This window comes from Belonocnema kinseyi, chromosome 4 (genome assembly GCF_010883055.1).
Source record: "Belonocnema kinseyi isolate 2016_QV_RU_SX_M_011 chromosome 4, B_treatae_v1, whole genome shotgun sequence".
In the NCBI taxonomy this organism is placed as follows: domain Eukaryota; kingdom Metazoa; phylum Arthropoda; class Insecta; order Hymenoptera; family Cynipidae; genus Belonocnema; species Belonocnema kinseyi.
Window position 1 is genome coordinate 71089040 of NC_046660.1, and position 24425 is coordinate 71113464.

A 24425-nucleotide genomic window follows, 5' to 3' on the forward strand; every position below is an offset into this window, starting at 1 on the left:
AGTAAAAATTACGGTTTATTTTTTATACTTTTAAAATATAAGACTAAGAACGGGAAATTTCGTTTAAAAAATAATGTTAATGAAAACCTTTTTTTATATCTGAAGTCAGTCCGAAGTATACGTATCTCGTGAGTTTCTTTCTTGACAAACCAGTGCTTCACACTGACAAAAGTTAGTGGAGAAAAATTAAATTTTTGCATTTTTCACACAGACAACAAAAGTTAAAAAAATGTTCAGATAACAATTGTAAGATTTATACAGGTTCTACAAAAAACACTTATTCTTTTTTTCATAGGTAGCATCGTTTACGAGAAAAAAAATTATATTAAAAAATAAATTGGAAAAAATTAAAGAGTCGGAGTTAATCTGAAAATCTCCGTTTCATGTTTTCCAAACTGGATGATAAAAATAAAAAAGATTTCATGGCAAGCCCCACCTTGTTTAATTTTGTCTTATTATTGGGTTACATTTTCTCCAAATATAAGGAAGGCATTCTATCAGATTTGCAGGGACGTAAACATTTGTAATGCCGATAATTCGACTTTTCCAAAATATATTTTTTTTAAATTTGAAGCGCTGGTTGGCCAGGAAGGAAATTCGCGCAATTTTCGGTATATATTATTAGCTATTCTAAAAAATTTAAAGTAGAAGTTTTGAGAAAATTTACTTTCAGTAAATTAAAAAAAGCCGCCATTTTGTTATTAAATTTTTTAAATTTCTTTTGAATGAATTGAAAGAGCAAGAATTCTCACTTCCAATAAATAAGAAAATCTCAAATGAATACGCTCGTTCGAAACGTACTGCACTTTGGAAAAACTCTGTCAATTTTTCAGAATTCACAGGTAATCTTCAAATGATTATACCTAATAAAAAGAATTTGGTTAATAAGCTTGGAAATACGTGTTTCTTGACTTTTACCATATAATTATAATGTATATCTAAATATCAAATTAGTCTGACCCCTTAAGCTGGATTTCTACCGGATTTAAAATGGAATTGGTCTTATACAAAATTGGAATGACACAAAACCGTAAATTTGACTCACAATCCAATTAAATTTTCGTTCCTGTTGGCAAAATTAGATATTATTTTTAAAAAACAACTAAGTGAAATGTCGCTCTCAAAATAGTTCCTGTTCATCACAAAAAAAAATGTTGATAAATTGATGACACTTTCCCCATGCATTTAATTAATATTCGGCCTAAAAGTACAGCCAGCGCCTCCTCCCTCTATCGCGCTTAACATTTCCCCGTATCTTTCATTTCAGAGTGACACGGGGCTGGTTTTATATCACTTTTCGAATTACGTTAAAACATTTATTCGTAGACCAATTATTATATCAATCTGGGAATCAGTATATTTATAAAAATGTCTAAATATTAAATCCCAATGCTACATATTTAAAAACAGAACATTCATACTGAAGTAAATTACCTGTCTCTCTAGCTATATCTAAAAATTTGTAAAAGCAATCATTCCAACACACAATCCACGATTCTGGTTCTTACCAACTTGGTGCATAAAAAACCTAAACCTAGGGGTTACGTCCCGGGATTCATCCTGCACCTGAACTTGAAGCCACGTTAGGGCATTTTTCATACACATATTCATGCATAAATCCTGAAAACGTAAAACGTTTATTTGTATTTTGTTGATAGTTGAAGAACTAGCATTTGATAGTACAGGAAAAATTATTTTAATAGAAAATGTATTTACACATACAAATAAAGTGCCATTTTTTCAATTTTATATCAATTAATTTACTTTTACTCAAAGATCAATTTAACTTCGAAAAAACGGATTTTTTAAATTTTTTATGTTATACATTAGGGCGAGTGAAAATGATCAAATTAGTCGAATCGTTTGAGCTGAGGTGAGCTGAATTGGATTGAAAATGTAATTTGCGAATATTTCATGATCATATATATAATCAGCACTTAAAAATATGTTGGTATAGGTGGTTTAAATATAACGTTAATAAAATTAGTTATACACTTGATTTTTGCAGCATTTTAATTAATTTTTGTTGTTACTTTTCCAAAAGGTTTAAAACCATATTTACTCTACAAAATTCGAAGAAGCCATGAAAGTAAATAATTACCAAATTTAACTACGAAATTCTTGAGAATTAAAGAAGTCTAAATGAGAGAAAAAAGAAGGAAAGAGGATTTGGAGGGTGCTTTCTTTTTCGCTTTTTGTAATCAAACTCTTCTTTTATGAAAAGTTTTGCTTCCGCTAAACGCTCCTATTGAGTCATTACTTTAATCTTGCTTTATAATAGAATGAAATTTCTAACCAATATTTTTAATTTCAGCGCCTTTTCTATGAATATACCAAATTTACCGATACAAATAATGGCAGTGACGGACACTGGTGGGGCGAATGCATTTTTTAGCAGTGACCTAAGTCATTTACTTATCACCGAAGGAAATGCCACAGCGGATAGACTTCAGGCTCACTTTATGACCTCTTCTTCCAGTTGTCAGCAGAAAAGTACGTTCATTATCTTCTTATATTAAATTTCTTTAATAAAATCCAAGAAATAAATTATGCAAATGGGAATATCTGGAATTTTTCTGATCAGGGAAAAGTCAGACTTTCTTTAGTGTGCTCAAAATTTTTTGAATTGTGATCTTAAATTAAATGACGCTGCTTTTTATTTTGTAATAGTAAATTTATAGTACTGGATGGATACTTATTTATGTCAAACTTCTTTTTATCATGTTCACTAATCGCATGAAACATATATGATTGAAAATATTAATCGCTTGAAAATTGAACTCTTTGAATGAAAATTAACTTTTTATTTTGAAAATTCATATTTTCGGGTTAAAAATTAGATTATTTTGTCGAAAATTCGTCTTTGTAGATAAAAATGTCCAATATTGGTTGAGAATATATTTTTTAAATTAATTTAAATTCATTAAATTAAGCGTAGGTAGATAATTTGACTACATGATTAAATGTTCAACTGTTTTATTGAAAATTCATATTATCATTTTTCGAAAATGAATCTGTTTTCTTTGAAGATCCAACTATTTTGTAGAAAATTTAACTGTTTTATGAAAATTGAATGTTTTCAATGAAAATATATATTTTCCAAAATTCCACTGTTTTGTAGAAAATTCTTCTTTTTGGCTTGAAAAATCAAATCTTTTTGTTGAAAATCAGTCTCTTCGGCAAATCATTCTTCTCTTTTAGTAGACATTTATTTTTTTTGTTATACATTTAACTATTTAATTGAAAATTATTTTGCTTTGGTTGAGGATTCAACTATTTTCTTGGGAATTCAACTATTTGGTTGAAAATTAGTTTTTTTGTTTGAATACTCATATTTTTGGGTTTAGGTTTAATTTTAAGGTGGAAAATTGGTTTTTATTTTTTTAAATTTTATGTTTGCGTTAAAGATTAACTGTTTTATAGAAAATTACTACTTTCGGGTTAAAATTGCAAATGTTTTTTTTAAATAGAAAATCCACCTTTTTAGCTTGAAACTTCAATTTTTTGGTTGAGGATTTTACTATTTTGTAGAAAATTCAACTGTTTGGTTGAAACTAAATTTCATTACTAAAAATTCGTATTAGCTTAAAAAGAATCAACTGTTTTTTTGACAAATCGGTCCTTTTGGCTTGGAAATGCAACATTTTGGTAAAAAATTTCAATGTTCGGTGAATAATTAATTTATGCTGCTAAAATTTTATATTTGTGTTGAATATTAAGTTTTTAATTGATAATTCCTATTTTTGGGTTAAAACTGTTACTGGTTTGTAGAAAATTTGCATTTTTGGCTTGGAATTTCAACTGTTTGGTTGAAAATTAACTTCTTTTTATTAAAAATTCATATTTTTGTTTTTCGAAAATTAATCTGTTTTTGCTGGCAATTCAACTACATATTTTGCTAAAATTTAGTTTTTAGAGTGTGGTTGAAAATTTATTTTTTCCTTGAAAATCTATATTTTGAGGTTCAAAATTTAACTGTTTTGTAAAAAATTATTATTTCTTGCTTGAAAAATCAGCAGTTGGATTAAAATTTGTTGTCTTTTTGGGTTGGAAAATTTTTTTATATTGAAGATTGAACTCTTTTATGAAAAATTCGTCTCTTTTGTTAAATATAAGTATTTGATTGAAAATGTGACTATATCGTTGAAAATCAATCTTTTTTTGCTGAAAAGTCATCTATTTGGCTGATAATGCGGTATTTTTACTTGAAGTGCTAGAAATCTAAAATGTTTAAAATTGAGTTTCATATAGTACTGACATTAATTTTACTTACAAGAATTTTTTTCCCATTTTAATGAAAAATCTCGTTAAGTTATCTAAGTATTGTGTAATGCTTCGAAGGGTTTTAGGGTCAGAATAGTTAAAAACATTAAATACCCTGAAACTTGAACCAAAATTGAAATTAAAACGTAAAATCTTAGCTGGAAAAATCTAGAGATGCCAGGAAAAATTCTGGATTTGTCAGAGAATTTTTTTTCAGAATTGGAGTAGAAATCCTGTTATAATTGAATGATTACTGAGTTTATAGACTAATGATTCATTTTGATATATCTCCAGCTGCTTTCTACACACCATTTTTCAAAGAAGTGTGGGAGAAAAAGCCAGAAATCGAGCAGGCCTTCAATATGGAAGAGCCGGGTAATTTGAACGACAGTGGTGAAGGGACATTGGAATATTCTGCTCTGCATCCGATGCCACCTCCTCGTCACGAGAGTTATCATCTTCAAACACCAGATGATGGGTAAGCTCTCTTGGAACAATTTGTTCTCCTCCATGAAAATCAATTTTTTGTTGAAAAATCTTTATTATTTGACTTAAAAATCTAACTCGAAGCAGTATGTCCGTCACTTTCAGGAGCGGATCCGAGTCGTACGAGCAATTGACACCTGATGGGGAACTTGGTGAGACAGGATTGAATGAACACTTTGGTCATAGAGCAACGCCCAGCGATGATAGCGATATTTACAGTCAGGTGGATTTCCTCCGAGAAGAGAGAGACAGGGAACATACGCAAAGGACGAATAAACTTCCAGGTAATCTTCTTTCTTATATTTTTTAATACACATTTAAACACGAAAGACCTGAAAAATACAAATATTTTCGTTCCGCTGGGTTGATCACTTTTGAAACATCTTGAAATCCGTGTGAAATGTTTGAAATCTCTTGTCAATCATTGAAATCCATTAAAATGTTTGTAAAATCTTCGAAACTTTTTGAAATCTTTTGAAATAATTAAAAATTAAAAAATCATTAAAAATTTTCGGAATCTTTGTGAAATCTTAAGAATCTTTAGAAATTATTGTAAATCTTTTTAAAAAATTGGAAATTTGTGATAAATCTGCCGAAATCTTTTGTAATCTTATACAATCTTTGTTAAATATTTTCAAAATATTCATGAAATCTTTGAAATTTTTAGTAAATCTTTGAAATCCTGTATGATCTCTTGAAATTTTTTGACTTTTTGGCGAAATCTTCTGACATCTTTGTACAAAAATTTAATCCTTTTAAATCTTTTGAAATCCTTGGAAATTTTTGTAATATCTTAAGAAACATTTTATAATCTTCTGAAATCTTTGAAATCTTGTAAGATCTTTTAAAATATTTTGAAGTCTTTGTAATTTTGTTGAAATGTTCTAAATGTTTGTAAAATTTGTTTAAATCTTTTTAAATCATTGAAATCTTTGTGATATCTTTTAAAATCTTTAAAATATTTTTTTAAATCTTTGAAATAATTGTGAAATTTGTTAAACTTTGTTAAATTCCCCGATACGTTCTAAAATATTGGTCAAATCGTGTACAATTTTGTGAATTATTTCATTATTGTCTATACGTGCCGAAAAAATCTGGCTATTTGTACCAAAATCTTGGTGCAAATAGTCCATTTTCCAGCTTTATTTGTACCGCAAAAATCCGGCTAATTGTACTGAAAAATCCGTTTTTTTGTTTACCGAAATTTCGGTATCCGTAGCTGCGGTGAATATTCCAAATCGTTTGAAATTTTAGTAACTCTTTGTAATCTTTGGAATTTTTTTTAATCTCAAATTTTGAAAATTTTCGTTAAATCTTCAGAAATCTTCTGAAAACTTTCAAGTTTTTGTTGATTCTTTGTCAAATTTACATGAAATCTCTTGAACATCCTTGAAATCTTTGAAATATTTATCCACTCTTCTGAAATTATTTGAATTTTGTTTTAAATCTTCTGAAATCCTTGCAATCTTTGAGAATTCCTTATCAAATGTTTTGAAATTTTTCGAATTTGTTTGAAATATTTGTAAAATCGTTGGAATTTTTTGAAATCTTAGTGAAGTCTTTTGAATCTTCTAAAATCTTTGTGGAATCTTTAAAAATTTCTGAGATTTTTGTTGTATCTTTGGAAGTTTTTGTTAAATCTTTAGAAATCTTTTGTAATTTTCTGAAATCTTTGATATATTTGTAAATTGTTTGCAAACTATTTATAAAAGCTTTGTGAAATCTTTAAAATCTTTCTAAAATTTTTTTGAAATCTTTGAAATTTTTAATAAATTTTTAGGAATCTTCTGAAATTGTCTGCAATTTTCGAAAAAAATCCTGTGAAATGTGTGTAAAATCTTTGTACATATTTTGAAATCTGAAATATTTGTCAAGTCATTTGAAATTGCTGTAAAATTCTGAAACATTTTGAATTTTGTTGAATTTTTTGTTAATTGTTTTGAAAACTTCTGAAATATTTGATAAATCTTTTTAAATATTTTGAAATCATTGAGATATTTGTGAAATAGTCTGAAATCTTTGTGAAATCTTTTGTAAATCTTTGAAATATTAAGGAAGTGTTTTTAAATCTATGTAATCATTTTAAAAGGTTTGTAAAATTTTTAAAACTTTCTAAAATGTTTTGAAATCTTTGACACATTTGTAAAATCTTTATGAAATACTTGAAAATATTTAGAAATCTTTGAAATATTCGTGTAATCGTTTGAAATTGCTGTAAAATTCTGAAGTTTTTTCGAAATTTTTTCTAAATGTTCAGAAATTTGTTTGAAAACTTCTAAAATATTTACGAAATCTTACAAATATTGGTAAAATCTTGATTAAATCTTTGAAATCATTGAAATCTTTGAAATATGTGTGTAATATTGTAAATCGTCGTACATTTTTTTTAGCATTCTTGTAGTCTCTTTATTAAATCTTCTAAAGTATTGTGTAAATCTTTGAAATCGTTTAAAACCTGTGAAATATTTCTGAAATAGTATGCAATTTTCTGATATCTCTTAGAAATTTTTGAAATCGTTTTCAAATTTCTGAAATTTTAAAAAATATTTTGAAATCATTTAAGTGTTTATGAACTTGTTTGAAATCTTTAAAATCGTTGTGAAATCTTTTGTAAATCTTTGAAATATTTAGGAAGTGTTTGAAATCTTTAAAATCTTTTTAAAATTTGGGAACTTTCTAAAATCTTTAAAATATTTGAAAATATTTAAAATTACTGTGAAATGTCTTTTAATCCTTTCAAATCCTCTGAAATCTTTAACATTTTTGCGAAATCTTTGAAATTTTGTTAATTTTTAGAAATCTTCAGAAATATTCTTATCTCTGTGATTTTTGTAAAATTTCTGAAATATTTGAAAATTATTTTGAAATCATTGAAATGTTTGTGAACACGTTTGAAATCTTTGTGAAATCTTTGAAAATCTTTGTAAAATATTTTGAAATCTTTGTGCAATCTTTAAAATCTTCGTGAAATCTTTTGTAAATCTTTGAAATATTTTGGAAGTCTTTTGAAAACATTGCAATATTTTGCAATCTTTAAAATCTTTGTCAAATCTTTTGTAAATCTGAAATGTTTTAGAAGTGTTTTGAAATCTTTCGAAATAATTGTTAGAAAAATTGTTGAAACTTTCTCAAATCTTTGAAATCTGTGAAATTTCTTTTGATCTTTTAAAATTCTTTGAAATCATGAAAATACTTGCGAAATCTTTGAAATTTTGGAAAAATCTTTAGAAATATTTTCAAATTTTACTGTAACAACATACGGACACGAAAGTGGAGTGGTCAAGTCCTCATTTTGTTCTGAAACTTATTTTCTGATTTGATTTGTAGGTTGGGTGAAAGATACGTTTATGAATCAGGACAGCCACCAGAACAGTTATTCTCATCGGGCCTTCACCACTGGTCGACGACATATATCGCAGACGAAGCCACGTCCCAAAGGAAACAGCCAGACTCTGAAACAACCGGGAAAGATAAACTTGAAAGACTTTTCAAATGTGACAGACGCCATCGCGAGGATGACAATAGGCGAGAAAGAGGAGCATGGCTCGAAAATGTTGGGTCACGCTCCACTTGCGACGCCCGAGTTGGTGGATCTGGGTTCAGAATACGCCCAGGTGAAAGACGTCGTTCCAAATTTGTACTCTTACGACGGAGACTACATGTACACTCTGGTGCAGGATTCGATTGGGAACAACAAGTCGAAATTGCGATACAGGCGGAAGAAGGGACATCCATGTACGTAGAGTGAGAATTTTCTCTCGCAGTTAAAAATCCGCTCTTTTATTTATAAACGGTGCGTTTTTTTCTCTACAGCATATAGCGAGTCAGATTCTGAATGGAGTTCCTTGGAAACGATAGCTGATCTGCGCGGAGTTGCTAACAAGAAAGCTCCTGCTCACAAGAGAATACGTAAAAAGCGAACTGCGATTCCAGTTGCGACCCCCAAGGTCCCATCGCTGGCGAGCATGAAAAGCGGCGACGGTATTGTTGGCTTGAATTACGGAGTGAAGGAAGACAAGAGTTGGAGGGTAGATCCAAATGAGAGAGGTGAGTTTCGAGTAGCTTTTTAAATTCTCCTTCTTACATTCTCATCATTTATGATTGGGAAAGTATTAGAATTGTCCGAAATGGCGTCTCTCTGTCCCTTTTTTTTAGGTCCTAAAAGAGAGGACTTAAATTTTTCTTGCCTTGATAAGGGTACTGTACGAGTACCGAAACGTTGATTACAATAGGATTTTTGGTTTTCGTTTATTCCTTGTGGCCCAAATTTGGTCGTTGGATTCTTGTTTTGTTAAACAGGATTTTGCATTAGAGAGGTTCGTTAACCAGTCATTTTGGATAAAAATTCAAAAAGTTCAAGCATTTTAAAAAATTTCCGGACCATTTTTTTTAGATATAACAATTTTATGCACGGCTATTTGTAGTACGTAGAAAGCCAAACAATTGATTCCAATTACTTTTTTCAATAAAAGAATAATTATTAGAGATTTAGCATTTATAAGATATAAAAAAAGTAATTAAAAATCAAAATTTTAAGCCAAAAAAGGCACGATATGAAAAAAGTCAAGAGAAGAAAAACTTTGCTTTTTGAAAGCCCTGCAAGATGATTATAACAACTTTTTGAATTTTCTTGAAAAATCGAAAATTCTAATTTTGATTGCACAAAAGACAATCAAAAATCAAAAATTTCATTTTGTGGTCAAACTATGCAAGATATGAAAAAAGTTGAATGAAGAAAAATTGCGACGCCAAAAACGATCTACAAATTTTTCAATAATCACTTCTTGATAAGACGCGTAATTTCTGTTTTATTCGTGAAAAATAACATTGGAAATAAAAAATTTAATTTTTGGAAAAACAGACAAGTTACAAAAAAAAAAAAAAATGATCTGACAAAAATTGTTTATCCGAAAAAGAGCTACAATTTTGTTATGAATCACTTTTTGATAGGATGCCTAGTTTTGGTGGTTTAAATCATAAAAATGAAAATTTTTTGGATAAACGAAAATAGATACGAAAACAAATTGATAGGCAAAAGTTTGTCAACCAAAAAAGAGATACGAATTCTTTAATTACATTCTCATCATTTATAATTGAGAAAGCATTGAAATTGTCCAAAATTCGACACCACGACATTCAACCTTTGAACCAAATGACGGAAAATACGAAAGAAAGTCTATAAAAGAAATTATAGCTTTTGAAAAATCCTACAAAATTTCTTTTAAAGATTTTTCAATAGGACTTTAATTTTCTTTTTATTTGTCGAAAGTAGTAGGTAGAAAATCGAAAATTCCAATATTGCACGAAAAGACTCCAGATTAGTAAAAGATCTAAAAAAGACTTGTAGGATATTTTGTTTTATGCATACAAAATAATATGAAAACATGAATCCTATTTTTAGTATACAAACGCGAGATATTTAAAAATGTCTTAAAAAGGGGAATGCAGTTTTTGATTTATTTTAAGGTAGTTCAGAAAATCTTCATTTACAATTGTATATCAAAAATCGAGCGCGTAGCGCGAGTGTCACCATGAATATGTGTACCTCAAAGCCTACAGAGCTTTGAAAAACTTATTCTTGAAATATAGTGTAGTAAGTAAAAAATGTACAGCATGTGGAGACGCATATAAATACTGCGATCTAAACGAAATATTTTTGATAAAGTTTTATTCAAGCATTCGAAATGCAAAGAAGAAATATTCGAGCGCGAAGCGCGAGTTAACCCATTATCCGATGAGAATGTGCCTGCGATGCGGGCAGATTTTTTTTTTATACATATTAAGACAAATTATTTTGGTCATACGTTAAATATATATGCTTATTTAGTTAAAAACTTAAAATAAACTGACGTTTTTCCCGTCCAGATAACAATATGTCGGCACTAAGCCCGCATAGTGCGTGCAAGATGTGCAGAATGATTGACACGTCGAGATGACGAAAATGCTGACTTATGTGACTTCATATGCGTCGCATATGCTGCTCATATCGTGCCCGCATGCGCATGTCGGCTGTCTGACCTCAGAATGTAGCCTCATGTGCGTCGCATATGCTGCGCACGTCATATCGGCATGCGCGTGTTTATTATACCACACAAACAAATGGTTATTTTACAAAACCATGTTAAAATTCCGATTTTTGAACTTCTATAGTATTCCACTTTCAAAAAGGAAATTTTAAAATGGTTTTGTACAATATCCGTTTGTGTGGGGTTTCATATCAACGACGATTTGTTTCATGTAATGATTTTTAATTCCTATATTTATTTTATGCAGCGCTAAGTTTATTACTATTTCTGTGGAATTAGATATTTGAAGTTGATGAAAAATGCATGTTTTTACAGACACTTTTGTAATTTTGTACCTTGAGGAAGACCCAAAGACGGGTCCAAACGTCAGCTTATTTTAAGTTTTTAACTGAACATTGAACGTATAACCAAAATACTTTGTCCTAATCTCTATAAATGAGAAATATCCTCACCAATAAAACGCTCCAGGAAAGGATAACATTTGAGACTTGGTCTGGAATTTTGGACTTATAATATCATTATTTTCTTTGGGTTGTTAGGTGGGGAAACTGAAGTTGACGTTAATTTGATTATTTTCATGAAAATTCAACTATTTTCTTAAAAACTTATTCTATTTCGTTGAATTAAATTATTTTTTGTTTAAAATTACCATCTTTTTGGTTGAAATATCAACTGTTTCATTTTTCGTTGAAAATTAATATTTTTTGTTTAAAATTCCACTGCTTCGTTAAAAGTTGAACGTCTTAATTAAAAATTCTTTTTTTTGTTGTTGTTGATGATTCATCATTTTAGTTCAAAAGCCTTTTTTATTGTTCAGAATTGAACTATTTTGTTGAAGATTATTTTTTTATATTTACTTTTTAAACTGAAAATTTAACTATTCCATCTTTGGTTAAAAATTTATTTTCTCCAATTAAAAATTCATCTTTTGTGATAAAATATTATTAATATTCTGGGTGACTAATTCATCTTTTTGGTTGAAAATTTATTTCTTTGCTTGAAAATTCCTTTGAAAATTCAAATATTTGGTTCAAAATTCATCTTCTCTTTTTTGAAAATTATTCGTTTTTGGTACAAATTTAATCTTAGTTCAAACTTTATTGCTTTGGTGGAAAAATCATTTCTTCGATTGAAAATTAGTTTTTTTAGTGAAAATTAATTCTTTAACATGGATTCTTACGATAAAAAGTTCCGAATTACTTTTTGCATTAAAATTGTTCAAAATACATTTAGCATCGACAATTTTTTGTACATTAGCGTTCTTGATCTTTTGAACGGTCAGGGAAACTTAAATATGTTTCGGGGAAAGATGAGGGAATTTCGAATTTGTTTTTTTTTATAGCAAATCTGTTAATTTTCTGAAAGTACTCGTTTTGATTAATATATATTTTTTTAAGTTTCGAGCGAAACTCCAGATTCTTCGGAATCAAGCGACCAAGAGCACAATTCCAGAACCAGGTCGAAGCAGTACATTCAAGCTGCGACGCATCTTCAAAAGAGATTTGGAAACTCTATCCCCCATCAACATTTAGCAGCTACATTGCAGCATCCATTTAATTTAAAACATATGACGCACGATATGTTTTCTACACATTGTAAGCGTAATAAATAATCCGTGATTACAGTTTGCTAGACGTAAAAGTAGATTCATGATTTTAATGAAATTTATACTTTCAGCCAAGCAAAGAGGTGATAATAACTTTGGCAACATGCCAGATGATGAGTCTAGTGTTGATGTCTCGTCTCCGAGGGAAATAAATTCTCCTAGTGTAAGTATAACAAACCTTTAAGGGACCGTACTTGAATTAAGTGGGGGGGGGGGAGAAAATTATTATTTGTTGCGATAGGGAGGTCCTTCACCCATGAAAGTAATTTTTGCAAGTTTGCAAAAATTTTCTCCAGAAGATTATCTTTTTAGTTATGAAGTTTATTATTTGATTGAAAATTCAATAATTTTCTTAAAAATACATCCGTTTTTGGTTGTGAATTCACCTATTTTGTTAAACGTTCGTCTCTTTAGGTAAAAAATTCAGCTCTTTTCGTAGAACAATAACCTTTTGTTTCAACTTCATATTATGTTGCTGATAAATCATGTGAAATCTTTTTTGGATGAAAACTATTTTTTCTGAACGTTTGTCTTTTTGATTTAAAAGTTAATTTTTTTTGGTGGAAAATTTCTTTCTTGAATAAAAATAGAACTGTTTTGTTTAAAATTCTACTATGTCCTAGAAAATCTATTTTTTGTTTAAAAACACGTATTTTTGTCTTAAAAAGTCAATTGAAATCTTTTGGGATAAAAATTCAACTCTTTCCTTTTTAATTTTAATTTTCTAATTAAAAAATTACCTCTTTTTGTAGAATTTTCATTTTTCTTTGACAGAAATATAAGTGTTTAATTGACAGTTTAAACGCTCTTGTTAAAAAGTCATACTTTTTGGTTAAACAATCTACTATTGAGCAGAAAATTAACCTATTGTTTACAATTCTTATTTTGGTGTTGGAAAGTGAACTGGAATCTTATTTGAATCAAAATTTAACTATTTTTTCGAAGTTTTTTAAAATTCATCTTTTTTAAAAGAAATTTCATTTTTCTTGAAATGCAACTGTCGGTTGCAAATTCAACTCTTTTTTTAAAGTTCGTCGTTCTTATTTTAAAATTCACCTGATTTATCAGAAATTACATCTTTCTTGGAAATATCCAACTGTTTGTTTGAAAATTCAACAATTTTGTTGAAAAGTCATACTTCCTGGTTAAAAGTTCTGCTATGTTTTTTTTTGTTGAAAATTTAACTATTCCGTATAAATTTTACTTTTCGTTTATAGTGAATATTTTGGTGTTGAAAAGAGAATTTAAATCTTTTCTGGATGAAAGTTCAACTTAAACCTTTTTTTTTATTAGAAATTCATCTCTTTTAAGAGAAATATTTTTCTTGGGTAAAAATGCAACTATTTGGTACAGAATTCAACTGTTTTGTTAAAAACTAATCCTTTTTGGTTGGAAAAATTCGTCTTTTTGGATTAAGAATTCAATTTTTTTCAAAGAAACTTATTTTTGGTTACAAAATGCATATCTCCATCTCGAAATGTTAACTGAACTCTTTTTTTTAACAGAAAATTCATCTATTTTTTTAGAAAATTTATCTTTTTGGTTTAAAAATTGATCTGTTTCTCCTTGAGTATTGAGCTATTTTGTTCGAAAGATTTGTTTGAATAACTTTGTTGAGAAATTATTTTTTTTTAAGATTTATATTTTTAGTTGAAAATTCATTTCTTTGATTGAAATTTGAATTATTTTGTTGCAAATTAATTTTTTTAAATCGAAAATTCAACTACTTTGAGGAAAGTTAAACTACATTATTAATTTTTTTAAATTTAAAGCTAATGTTTTTCGTTGAAAATTTAACTGTTTAGTGGAAAAGCCTTTTTGTGGTTTTAAATTAATTTTTTAACTAAACGTGTGACTTCCAATTTTTTTAAGGTTGATCTTTTTTGTTGAAAATTCTCCTTTTTTTGGTGAAAAAGAAAAAGAAAAAAAGAATAATTTTCTTGGTTTGCAATTTAATTTTTGTAGGGTAATAATGTATTAGTTTTTTTGAAAATTAATTTTTTGCTGAAAAGTCGAATTTTTCGTTTGAAAATATATTAATTAATTAAATAATTAATGATCAAGGAGAATGAAAAATTAGTTAAGGATAAATTAGGCAATTTTTAAAATAATTTTCTCGGACACCCTATCTAATTCCACCAACAAAACATTTCTGGAAATTAAGAATTGTGTACAGTAAGGGGGGGGGGGATAGAAATATCTTGCTACTGTTTGTTACGAGGGGGTGGGGGGATTATAGAGGGCCTTTAATCCGTTATTTAATCTAAGTACGGTCCCTGATATAAAATGTTGCTCCTTTTTTTCGAAACTTTAAAAAAATGTTTTTTTTTTACTTTGAAATCCAGTTTGGTATTCTGACGAAGGGAAAAGATGGCGACAAATTGACCAGAAAGAGAGACAAGCAAAAGGCGAAGGAAGATGAGAAGCTGGAGAAACGTAGATTGAAAGAGGAGAAATTGAAGAAGAACGCTGAAAAAGAGAGGGAAAGGGAGAAGAAGAAGCAGGAGAAAATGAAGCAGAACAAGGGCTCGAGTGGAATGAATATTTCGGGACAGATGCAACCGCAATCTTTGATTGAAGATTTTGCTCAAAGCGAGACTAATCGAATACCTCTTTTTCTGGAAAAATGCGTGCGTTTCATCGAGGACGAGGGACTTGATTCGGAGGGGATTTATAGGGTGCCTGGAAATCGAGCACATGTTGAACTTCTCTTTCAAAAGTTTGATGATGGTCAGTGAACAAAATTTTGATTCTTATTTTGTATTTCAAGGAATGTATTTCATCTTTATAGAGGTAACGAGACTTTACTAACCAAATAGCTCTAAAAACAGGAGAAATAAGGAGATTTTTTACAAAAATAGGAGTATAAATTATAAAAAATAGAATTAATGTAGGTACTAATATTCAAATGCAATTGAAACGCATCCAATTTCTAATGTTTCGGGTAAAAATATTGTATTTTCACCAAAATATTAATTTGAAAAAAAAATATTGAACTAATTGTTGAATTTTCCAGCCAACAATGCGAATTTTCTAAAAAAAAACAGCTAAATTTGTATCCCGAAAGTATGAATTTTCAGGTAGAAAGTACATTTTTAACCACATATTAACATTTTTAAATAAATGGTTGAATTTTCAACAAAATAATTAAATTTCTAACTAATTAATATAATTTTTGACCAAATCACTTCTTAACAAAAATGTAATAGTTTATCGTACAGCAAAAATAGATTTAAATTTTAAATTAAAAATAGTTAAATTCATAGAAAAGAGTGGAAATTTGAATAAAATAGTTCAATCTTCAACCAAAAACAGGTTAATTTTCTACTAAAAAGTTGGATTTTTAACCAAAAAAGGTTAAATTAGCACTAGAAGATATCAATTTTCAAACCAAAAAGAAGAATTTTCGTCAAATTAGTTTAACTTTTTATCCAAAATTATGAATTTTTAACAAAAAGTTAATTTTCTACAAATTAGTTAAATCTCCTACAAAATTGTCGAATTTTCAACAGAAAAATTAAATTTCTAACGAAAAGGGATCGCTTTAGAACCAAATTGTTGATTTTTTATCGAAATAGTTAATTTATTAAACAACTATTTAAAAAAAAAATGAATTTTTACACGAAATGTACTAGTTGATTTTTTAACCAAAAAAGATTTTTATTTTAAATTAAAAACTGTTAAACTCATTAAAAAAAGACGAATTTTCAAAAACTATTTAAATCCTCAACCAAATCACCCTAATTTTTTACCAAAAATTTATATATTTAACCAAAGTAGATTGAAATAATACTAAAAGGGATTCATTTTCAAAGCAAAAAGACAAATTTTCATGAAAGTAGTTGATTTTTTAACCATAAATTTGTTCAGCCTGTCAATAGATTTTTTAAAACTAATTGTTAAATTTTTCAGTGAACAATACGATTTTTCTACAAACCAGTTGAATTTTTAACCAAAAAGTATGAATTTTCAAGAAAAAGTACATTTTTACAAAAATATAAAAATGTTTAAACAATTTGTTGAATTTCCAAACTAAGAAGACGAGTTTTCAATAAAAATATATTACTTTTCAAACCAAAGAGACCAATTTTCATCAAAATAATTTAAGTTTTAATCCGAAATTATGCAATTTTAGCAAACAGTTAATTTTCTACAAAATAGTTGAATTTCCTACCAAATTTTTGAATTCCTAACCGTAGAAGACGAATTTAAAAAAAAAGTTAAATTTTTAACGAAAAGGGATGACTTTTTAACAAAATAATTAACTTTTAACTAATTAATACCACTAAAAAAATGAATTCTTACACAGAATGTAATATTTTATTTGAACCAAAAAAAAATTTAATTCCATATAAAAAATTGCAACACTTATCCAAAAAAAAGACGAATTTTCAATAAATTATCAAAATTGAAATCAAATTGTCGAATTTTAAACCAAAAATATCGAATTTCCTACAAAAACGAAATGAATTCTGAACCCAAAAATACGAATTTTCAACGCAACATTTAAATTTAAACGAAGCGGGATGACCTTGTAACAAAGTGGTTACATTCTTTAAATAGTGACTGGCTTTTACCAATTAATGCCATTTTTAACAAAAAATATCAATTCTCAAAAAAAATGTGATAGTTGACTTTTCAAGCAAAAAATAATTTTATTTTAAATAAAAAACAGTTGAACTGTATTAATTCTTAACCAAACAGTTGCATTTTTAACAAACAAAAAAACGAGTTTTTATCAAAATAGTTGAATTATATCAATGAAAAAAGATGTTTTAGTCAAGAAAGAAAAAATGCAACTAATTTGTTGCATTTTAGGGCACGAATATGAATTTTGTATGATGCAATTAAGAAGAATATCTTCATAATTTTATTCTTTTCGTGATTAATTAGTATTAATTTCTGTTTTTTTTTTATACTTAAAATTTTTTTATCTCGCATTAAAAAATAGTTTAAACATCTGACAGATTTCAATTAATAAAAAAAATATATAAACCAATTTAAACGTTGAAGGAAACAAAAACAGAAAAGTTAGGTTTTTTAAATATTCTTTTTGTATTTTTGAAATTATTTCTCGCTAGCTTACTTAGAAAAATATTTTAGCATCTCAGGGTTCTGTAGTGAATATAATACATTTTAAAAAAATGATGAGAATAATAAAATAAAATCGATCTACTGATAGAAACAAATTAAAAAAATTCAAGCATTTACACTTTTCAATTCTGTTGTTTATATAATTTTCAAACATTCATCTTGAATTTTTTCTAATGTATTATTCATAATATTATTATCAAAATGTCGAAATACAAAAATGACTAGAAAACTTTCCAATGAAAAGGCGCTAGTTTGATAGGGCTCTTTTGTTCAATATTTATGAGATATTATGTACGATATAAAAATTGTTTAACCATAGATCAGATCCCCTATTAATCCCCCTTTTCCCGAAAAATTCCCTCTTTTACCTAAAATTGAACTACTGAATCGCTGTTATCCCACGGCTTTAAATTAAAAATGTCATTGCAAATCTCTGATTGTTAATTTGAAGATGGCAACGTGGACATACATTCACTGGACATCCCTGTAAACGCTGTTGCAACAGCTCTGAAAGATTTCTTCTCGAAGAGATTACCTCCGCTTATCGACAAGGAACGCATGTCCCAGTTGGAAGACATTTCAGGAGCACGTGGAACTAACACATCGACGTCATCTACGTGCATGAATATGGAAGGTAAATAGGAAATTACATTTTAATTTATCTTCTCCAACCTTCGCGGAATTGATTATTAATGCTTTTAAATTATGCAATTACAGATAGGAGTTGTAGACTGCTAGCTCTGCGGCAAATGCTGAGTAAATTGAATCCAGTCAACTTTGAGGTTCTCAAATTCATTTTTCAACATTTTGTCAAGTGAGTTGAACTACTGATTTCGAGGCCACGGATCGTGTGGCTTTCTTTCTTAAATATTACATTTTCCTGGGTTTTTTTCAGAATTGAAATAATTATAATTAATCATTTTTTCAAGATTCTGAAGCATTTTTTCAAATTGCAAACCTTAGTATTTGAACATTTTGAGGTAGAAAAGCAGGGTGGGTGGCCGTTGGACCGGGAAACCTGGAAAACCGGGAAATGACCGAGAATTTTATTAGACCGAGGAAAATCGGGAAATGGCAGTGAATTTATTTTTTTATCGGGAATTTCACAAAATTTGCAGAGTAAAAATTTTGTCCAACTTTGATTTCAATCGTTTTTTAAATAATTTGTTAAATTGTGGTTTTTATCAATTATTATATCATTCAGTTTAGAATGCCTAATTCGAAAATCTTTGACTTTAAAATTTTGTATTTTTAATTTTTAAACATATATTTTCATTTAAAGATTTTTAAAATACAGTTTTAAGGGCTTAAAAAATTAAAAATTAAAATTTTTTAAAATCGAAGATTTTTTTATAAAAAACAGGGTGGCCGCCGGACCGGGAAACAGGGAATTTTACGAATTTTCAGAAAAAAAATCTGCCCAAGTTCGATTTTAACAGTTTTTTAAAAATAAATTAAAGTGCAGTTTTAAAGATTTAAACAATTAAAAGTTAAAAGCATTTGAAGTTGAAAATTGTTGATAAAAAAACAGTTTTATTTTATCAACTATAAATATAAATAAACACATTATTTTTAAAATGGATCTGTACTCTAAGTATAGAAATCTGAACAATAATTGATTTGACCAAACAATTCTAGGTCCGTTCAAAATTTGAGAATTTCCAGATTGCAACTGTTTCAATCCGAAAGTTTGATAAGAATTGAAATTAATATATCGTTTATTCCGATAATTTTATTTGTAAATAAATATTTTCATAATTTATCAATAATATATTTTTAATTCAGAGTTTCAGGTCTTCTTTTATATTATTATTTATATTAAATTTAATAAATAAATTTATTAATATATTATTTCTATTAATTTGTTTAGCAATATTTCACTGTTATTTAAGACGAGTAAAATGAAACCAAATATTTGAAAGAAAACTATTTGAAACTGAATTGTTTTACATAGAAAGCTTTGAATATTTAGATTTTCGAAAAGCTTCTAAATATATTTTAAAATTAATCGAAATTTTCCTACAATTTTTGAAAATTCTGCAAGTTAAAAAAAATCTTTAAAATCTTCCATAATTTTTCAAAGTGAAAATCCATTTTCAATTTTCCACACAATCTTAAGAAATTTTTTTATTCGTTTGAAGTCTTACAATTCTTAAAAAAAATCGACATTTTTTGTTTGAAAACTGCAAAAATCTACATTTTATTTTAAATTCGTCTGTAAGTATTTGAAATTATTTCAAGTTCCAAATTTAATTCGAATCTTTTTAAAACCTCTAAATGTCTCTAAAAATTACTCTGATATTTTTACAAATAATAAGTGTTCCAGGTGTTCTATTGTTATTTATAAATTCAAATTCAACTTTTTTTTTCAATTTGTAGGATTTTCTAAAAGTTATAGAAAAAATTCAATTCATTTTCAAATATATTTAAAAGTTTCGAAAAAATATAAAAAATTGTAGAATTTGGAAAAATTTAAAACCACTTCTAGATTTCTCAAGATCTTAAATAAAACTTTTAAAGCCTTTAAAGGATGTCTGACTACTCAAAATTAAAATAATTTAACTTCTTATTTAAGAGCTGTTAAGTTAAAAAAATTATTTTTTAATTTTTAATGTGTCTAGTTTAAAATTACTTAAAATAATATAATTTTTAAAGTTCATTGCCTGATTCTTTAATTTAGACTATTGAAAATGCCTTTAATTTATTTTTTGCTTCTTTATATGGATAAATGTTTAGAATGTTTTGATTTTTTAAATTTCATTGGCCGTAAAAATTGTTTGCGAACCGGGAGAAACCGGGAAATGACCGGGAATTTTGTTTTTGATTAAAACGGCCATCTTGAAAAGGTTCCAATTCGAATAATTTCAATTATTAAAAAATTAATAATTTCAAATTTTAATTTTACAGTCTTAATAGTTTAGTAGATTTAAGTTTTAATTATTTAAAATGAATTGAATATTGTTTTATAACTACAAGTTAATCAAAATAGGCATTGCAGTACACACAATTTCGAGATTTCAAAAGAATTCAATTATTTCAAAAGAGCTCAAAGATTTAAATGATTTCGCAAAGATTTTAAAAATATTTCAGAAATTAAGTAAACGTTTTATAAAGATTTCAAAGACTTCAAAAGTAATTTTAAAGATTTATAAGATTTCACATAAATTTCAAAAGACTTGAAAGATTTCACAAAAATTTCTACCATTTCACAAAGATTTCGAAAGATTTCAATGGTTCTACAAAGATTTAAATGATTTCACAAAGAGTTCACAAGTATTTAAAAATTTTCCATTGATTTAAGAAAAATTTAACGAAGATTTTAACGATTTCACAAATATTTCAGCTTTCACAAAGGTGTCAAAGATTGCACAAAGAATTAAATAATTTCAAAAAGATTTGTATGATTTTACAAAGATTTAAATGACTTCATAAAGTTTTCAAAGATTTTACGAATGTTTGTATACCAGATTTCAAGAGTGACCAACCCCTCATTTTATTCTATGTTCTTTGGTCGTGGCTACGTGTACAGAAAATTTACTACAAATTACCAGATTTTTTCGTTTCGAATATAGAGGGAGCTGGAAAAGAGACTATTTATTAAATTGTTAAATTGAAATAGTTTAAAATTCAATGGTTTAACTTTATAGCGTAAGAAATTAAATTATGTTCAATTTATAGCTTGACATTTTTATTATTTCTCTTATCGATAATAAGTTAAGTAATAGTTTTCTATGTTAGCAGTATTGGTAGCGGAAATTTTAAATTAGATCTAATTTCAAATGTTTGGTACTAAACCGAAAAACCAATTTAAAATTAAAATTAAAAATTCTGCAAGTAACGTTATACGTGTAGCGTTGGATCTATATATTTTTCGTTAATCTTCATGTGAAACTGGCAGGTATTCTGTATTTCTCAAGTAGTCATTTTCTTAAAATTGAGTATCTAAAGATGCTTTTTTGTCATATTTTTAGAAATCATCTGAAATTTTTGTAAAATCTTTTTAAAATCTGTATGAAATCTTTGAAATATTTTGTAAATCTTTGAAATCTTTGCGAAATCTTTGAAAGTTCAAAGTTGTTTATAACATTTTTATAATTTGTTTAAAATCTTCCGAAATCTTTGTAAAATCTTTGAAACGTTTGCCAAAATCTTTATGTAATTTTTGTAAAATCTTTGTGAAATATTTGAAACCTTTAAAAATATTTTCGAAATTTTCTGTAAAATGTTGAAATGTTTTAAAATCTTTGTGAAATCTTTCAAACATCTTTTGAATTGTCCTGAAATCTTTGGGAAATCTTCTAAAACCTTTGTGAAAATATTGACATTCTTAAAAGTATTTGGAACTCTCTTGGAATCTTTGTAAAATCCGGGAAATTTTTGTGCAATCTTTTAAATCTTTACAATATTTTGAGAAATTTTTGTAAATCTTTTGAAATCTATGTTAAATCTTTCGCAATTTTTGTGAAATCTTCTCAAATCTTTGTGAAATCATTGAAATTTTTTAAAGTATTTCGAAATCTCTTGAAATCTTTGTGAAATCCGCGAAATTTTTGTAAAATCTTTTCAGCTTTTTATGAAATCTTCAAAGCTTTTTGAAATGTTTGTAAATCTTTTGAAATCTTTGACAAATCTTTCGAAATTTTTGTGCTACCTTCTAAAATGTTTGTGAAAACATTGACATTTTTAAAAGTATTTTGAAATCTCTTGAAATCTTGGTGATATCCGGGAAATTTCTGTAAAATGTTTTCAATCTTTTGTGAAATTCTTAAAACCCTTTAAAAATTTTGTAAATCTTTTGAAATTTTTGTTAAATCTTTCGATATTTTTGTGAAATCTTTAAAATCTTTGTGAAAACATTGACATTTTTAATAATATTTGGAAATCTCTTAAAATCTTTTGGAAATTCGGGAAATTTGTGTGAAAACTTCTAAAATCTTTGTGAAAACATTGACATTTAAAAAAAAAAATCTGGAATTTTTTGAAATATATGGAATGTTCTTGAAATATTTTAAAATATTTTTTAAATATTTTGAAATTTTTTGAAATAATTTTTCAAATTGTGAAGTATTAAAAATATTTGTCTAATTTTTGAAATTTTTTTGAAATTTTTGAAATTATTGTGAAATCTTTTTAGTCTTTTGTGAATCTTTGAAATCGTTTAAAAACTTTCGAAGTCTTTAAAAATCTTTTTTAAATTTTGGAAACATCTTTTATATGTTTTGAAATGTTTTGAAATGGTTGTGAAATTTTTCAAATCCTTTGTAAATCGTCGAAATCTTTTAAAATATTTTGATATCTTCAAAATATTTGTGAAATATTTGCTAAATCTGTTGAATTTTTTGAAATTTTTTAGAATCTTCTGAAATCATTATGAAAGCTTGTGAAATCTGTGAAATCTTTGTGAGATCCTCTTAAAATCTGTAAAATATTTGAAATATTTGTGAAATCGTTTTTACATTTTTAGTTTTGTTGTAAAATCTTATGAAATCTTTGTGAGATCCTTTTAAAATCTGTAAAATATTTGAAATATTTGTGAAATCGTTTAATATTTTTCGAATCTTTGTGAAAACCTATGAAATCTTTTGAAACTTTTGTGAAATCTTTGTGAAATATTTTATACCTTTTGTAAATCTTTGAAGTCGTTCAAAATGTTTGAAATGTTTGCGAAGTCGTTAAAAATTATTCGAATCTTAGTGAAAACCTATGAAATCTTTTGAAACTTTTGTGAAATCTCCGTAAAATCTTTTATACCATTTGTAAATTATTGAAATCTTTCAAAATGTAAGAAATATTTCTCAATTCGTTTACATTTTTTTGGAGTCTGTTAAATTTGATAAAATCTTTATAGAAAGGTTGAAATTTTCATAAATATTTCGAAAAAAAGGTGAAATCTTTGCAATATTCGTGAAAGCTTTAAAAAAATCTAAAAAAAATCTAAAGTTTGCGTGAAATCTTTGAAATTCTATAGATCTTCAAAAAAATTTTAATCTGTAATTTTATTCGACTGCTGCGATATTTTGTAGCCTTTTAGTCTATCCGAAGCCCTAATTTCCTGAAATTTGATATAAATTCAATCTGAAAAATCTGAACCTCTTCTTCCTTTTCAGAGTGGCTGAAAATTGTAAGCTGAATAGTATGGATAGCAAAAATCTGGCAATTTGCTGGTGGCCTACGCTCTTACCGATAGAGTTCAACGATTTGGGCAGATTCGAAGCGATGAGGCCGTATCTGGAAGACGTTGTGCAAACGATGATCGACCAATATCCTTTTCTATTCTGTGGCAAGGAAGCCATCGTAATGGTCTAGTGAAAAAGTGTCAGCACAAGGTATTTGACCACGGAGCAAATCTGCTTTCTCTTGTATAGTAAGACACATCGTTGTATAATTTTCTTCCCTCATCTCGCTCATCAAGAGCAAAGAGTAAAATCAGCTTTGAATCTCTTTCGAATCTCTATGACAAAATGAACGAACGAACAAACAAACAAACCAGCAACTTGAACAATTTGAACAATTAACGCATAATAGTTGGTCTCAACTTAGTTTGTAATATTTTTCCGTCATAGACATACGTACAATACGATTAGTTTAGTCTAACGATAACGCGAGAGAGGAACTTTGGTCTTTTTCGGTTTTTGTATCGCGACTCGTAACTAATCAGAAAATACGATCGATCAATTCATAATTCCTGATGAGTCGAATTTTTCAAATTGGCATAGGCGACGAATCACGTCGCTCTCCATGTGTCATTTAGTATGCATGTGTCATGTTGGATGTATGGAAGACATTGTATTTATTAGCATGTGTTAGCGTCGTTGAATCGGTACTCGATCGTAGCCATTAAATTATATGAAACATACTCGATGTTGCTTTTCCTTGATGAATGCTTTATTTTTCAATTTCGTCACTTTCTATTCTTGCACAGGCCTCTACGTACAACTACTACATACATA

At 27.5% G+C, this 24425-nt stretch overlaps 1 protein-coding gene across 7 annotated transcripts in view; it reads left to right on the plus strand.

Annotated features, from left to right (window-relative positions):
- LOC117171576 (rho GTPase-activating protein 190) overlaps positions 1-24419 on the plus strand; it is a 50057-nt gene extending 25638 nt beyond the window's left edge. For 4 of the 7 annotated variants that reach the window (XM_033359011.1, XM_033359017.1, XM_033359012.1 and 1 more), the window contains 11 exons: positions 2315-2493; positions 4558-4741; positions 4837-5033; positions 8077-8484; positions 8563-8796; positions 12173-12370; positions 12453-12544; positions 14727-15111; positions 17927-18109; positions 18193-18289; positions 23583-24419. In XM_033359011.1, coding sequence (XP_033214902.1) covers positions 2315-2493; positions 4558-4741; positions 4837-5033; positions 8077-8484; positions 8563-8796; positions 12173-12370; positions 12453-12544; positions 14727-15111; positions 17927-18109; positions 18193-18289; positions 23583-23781 — 2356 coding nt within the window. In that variant the 3' untranslated portion in view covers positions 23782-24419. The remainder of the gene's footprint in view (positions 1-2314; positions 2494-4557; positions 4742-4836; positions 5034-8076; positions 8485-8562; positions 8797-12172; positions 12371-12452; positions 12545-14726; positions 15112-17926; positions 18110-18192; positions 18290-23582) is intronic. The other 3 variants (XM_033359013.1, XM_033359016.1, XM_033359019.1) reach the window with 3 other exon arrangements.
- The last annotated feature ends 6 nt before the right edge of the window (positions 24420-24425 follow it).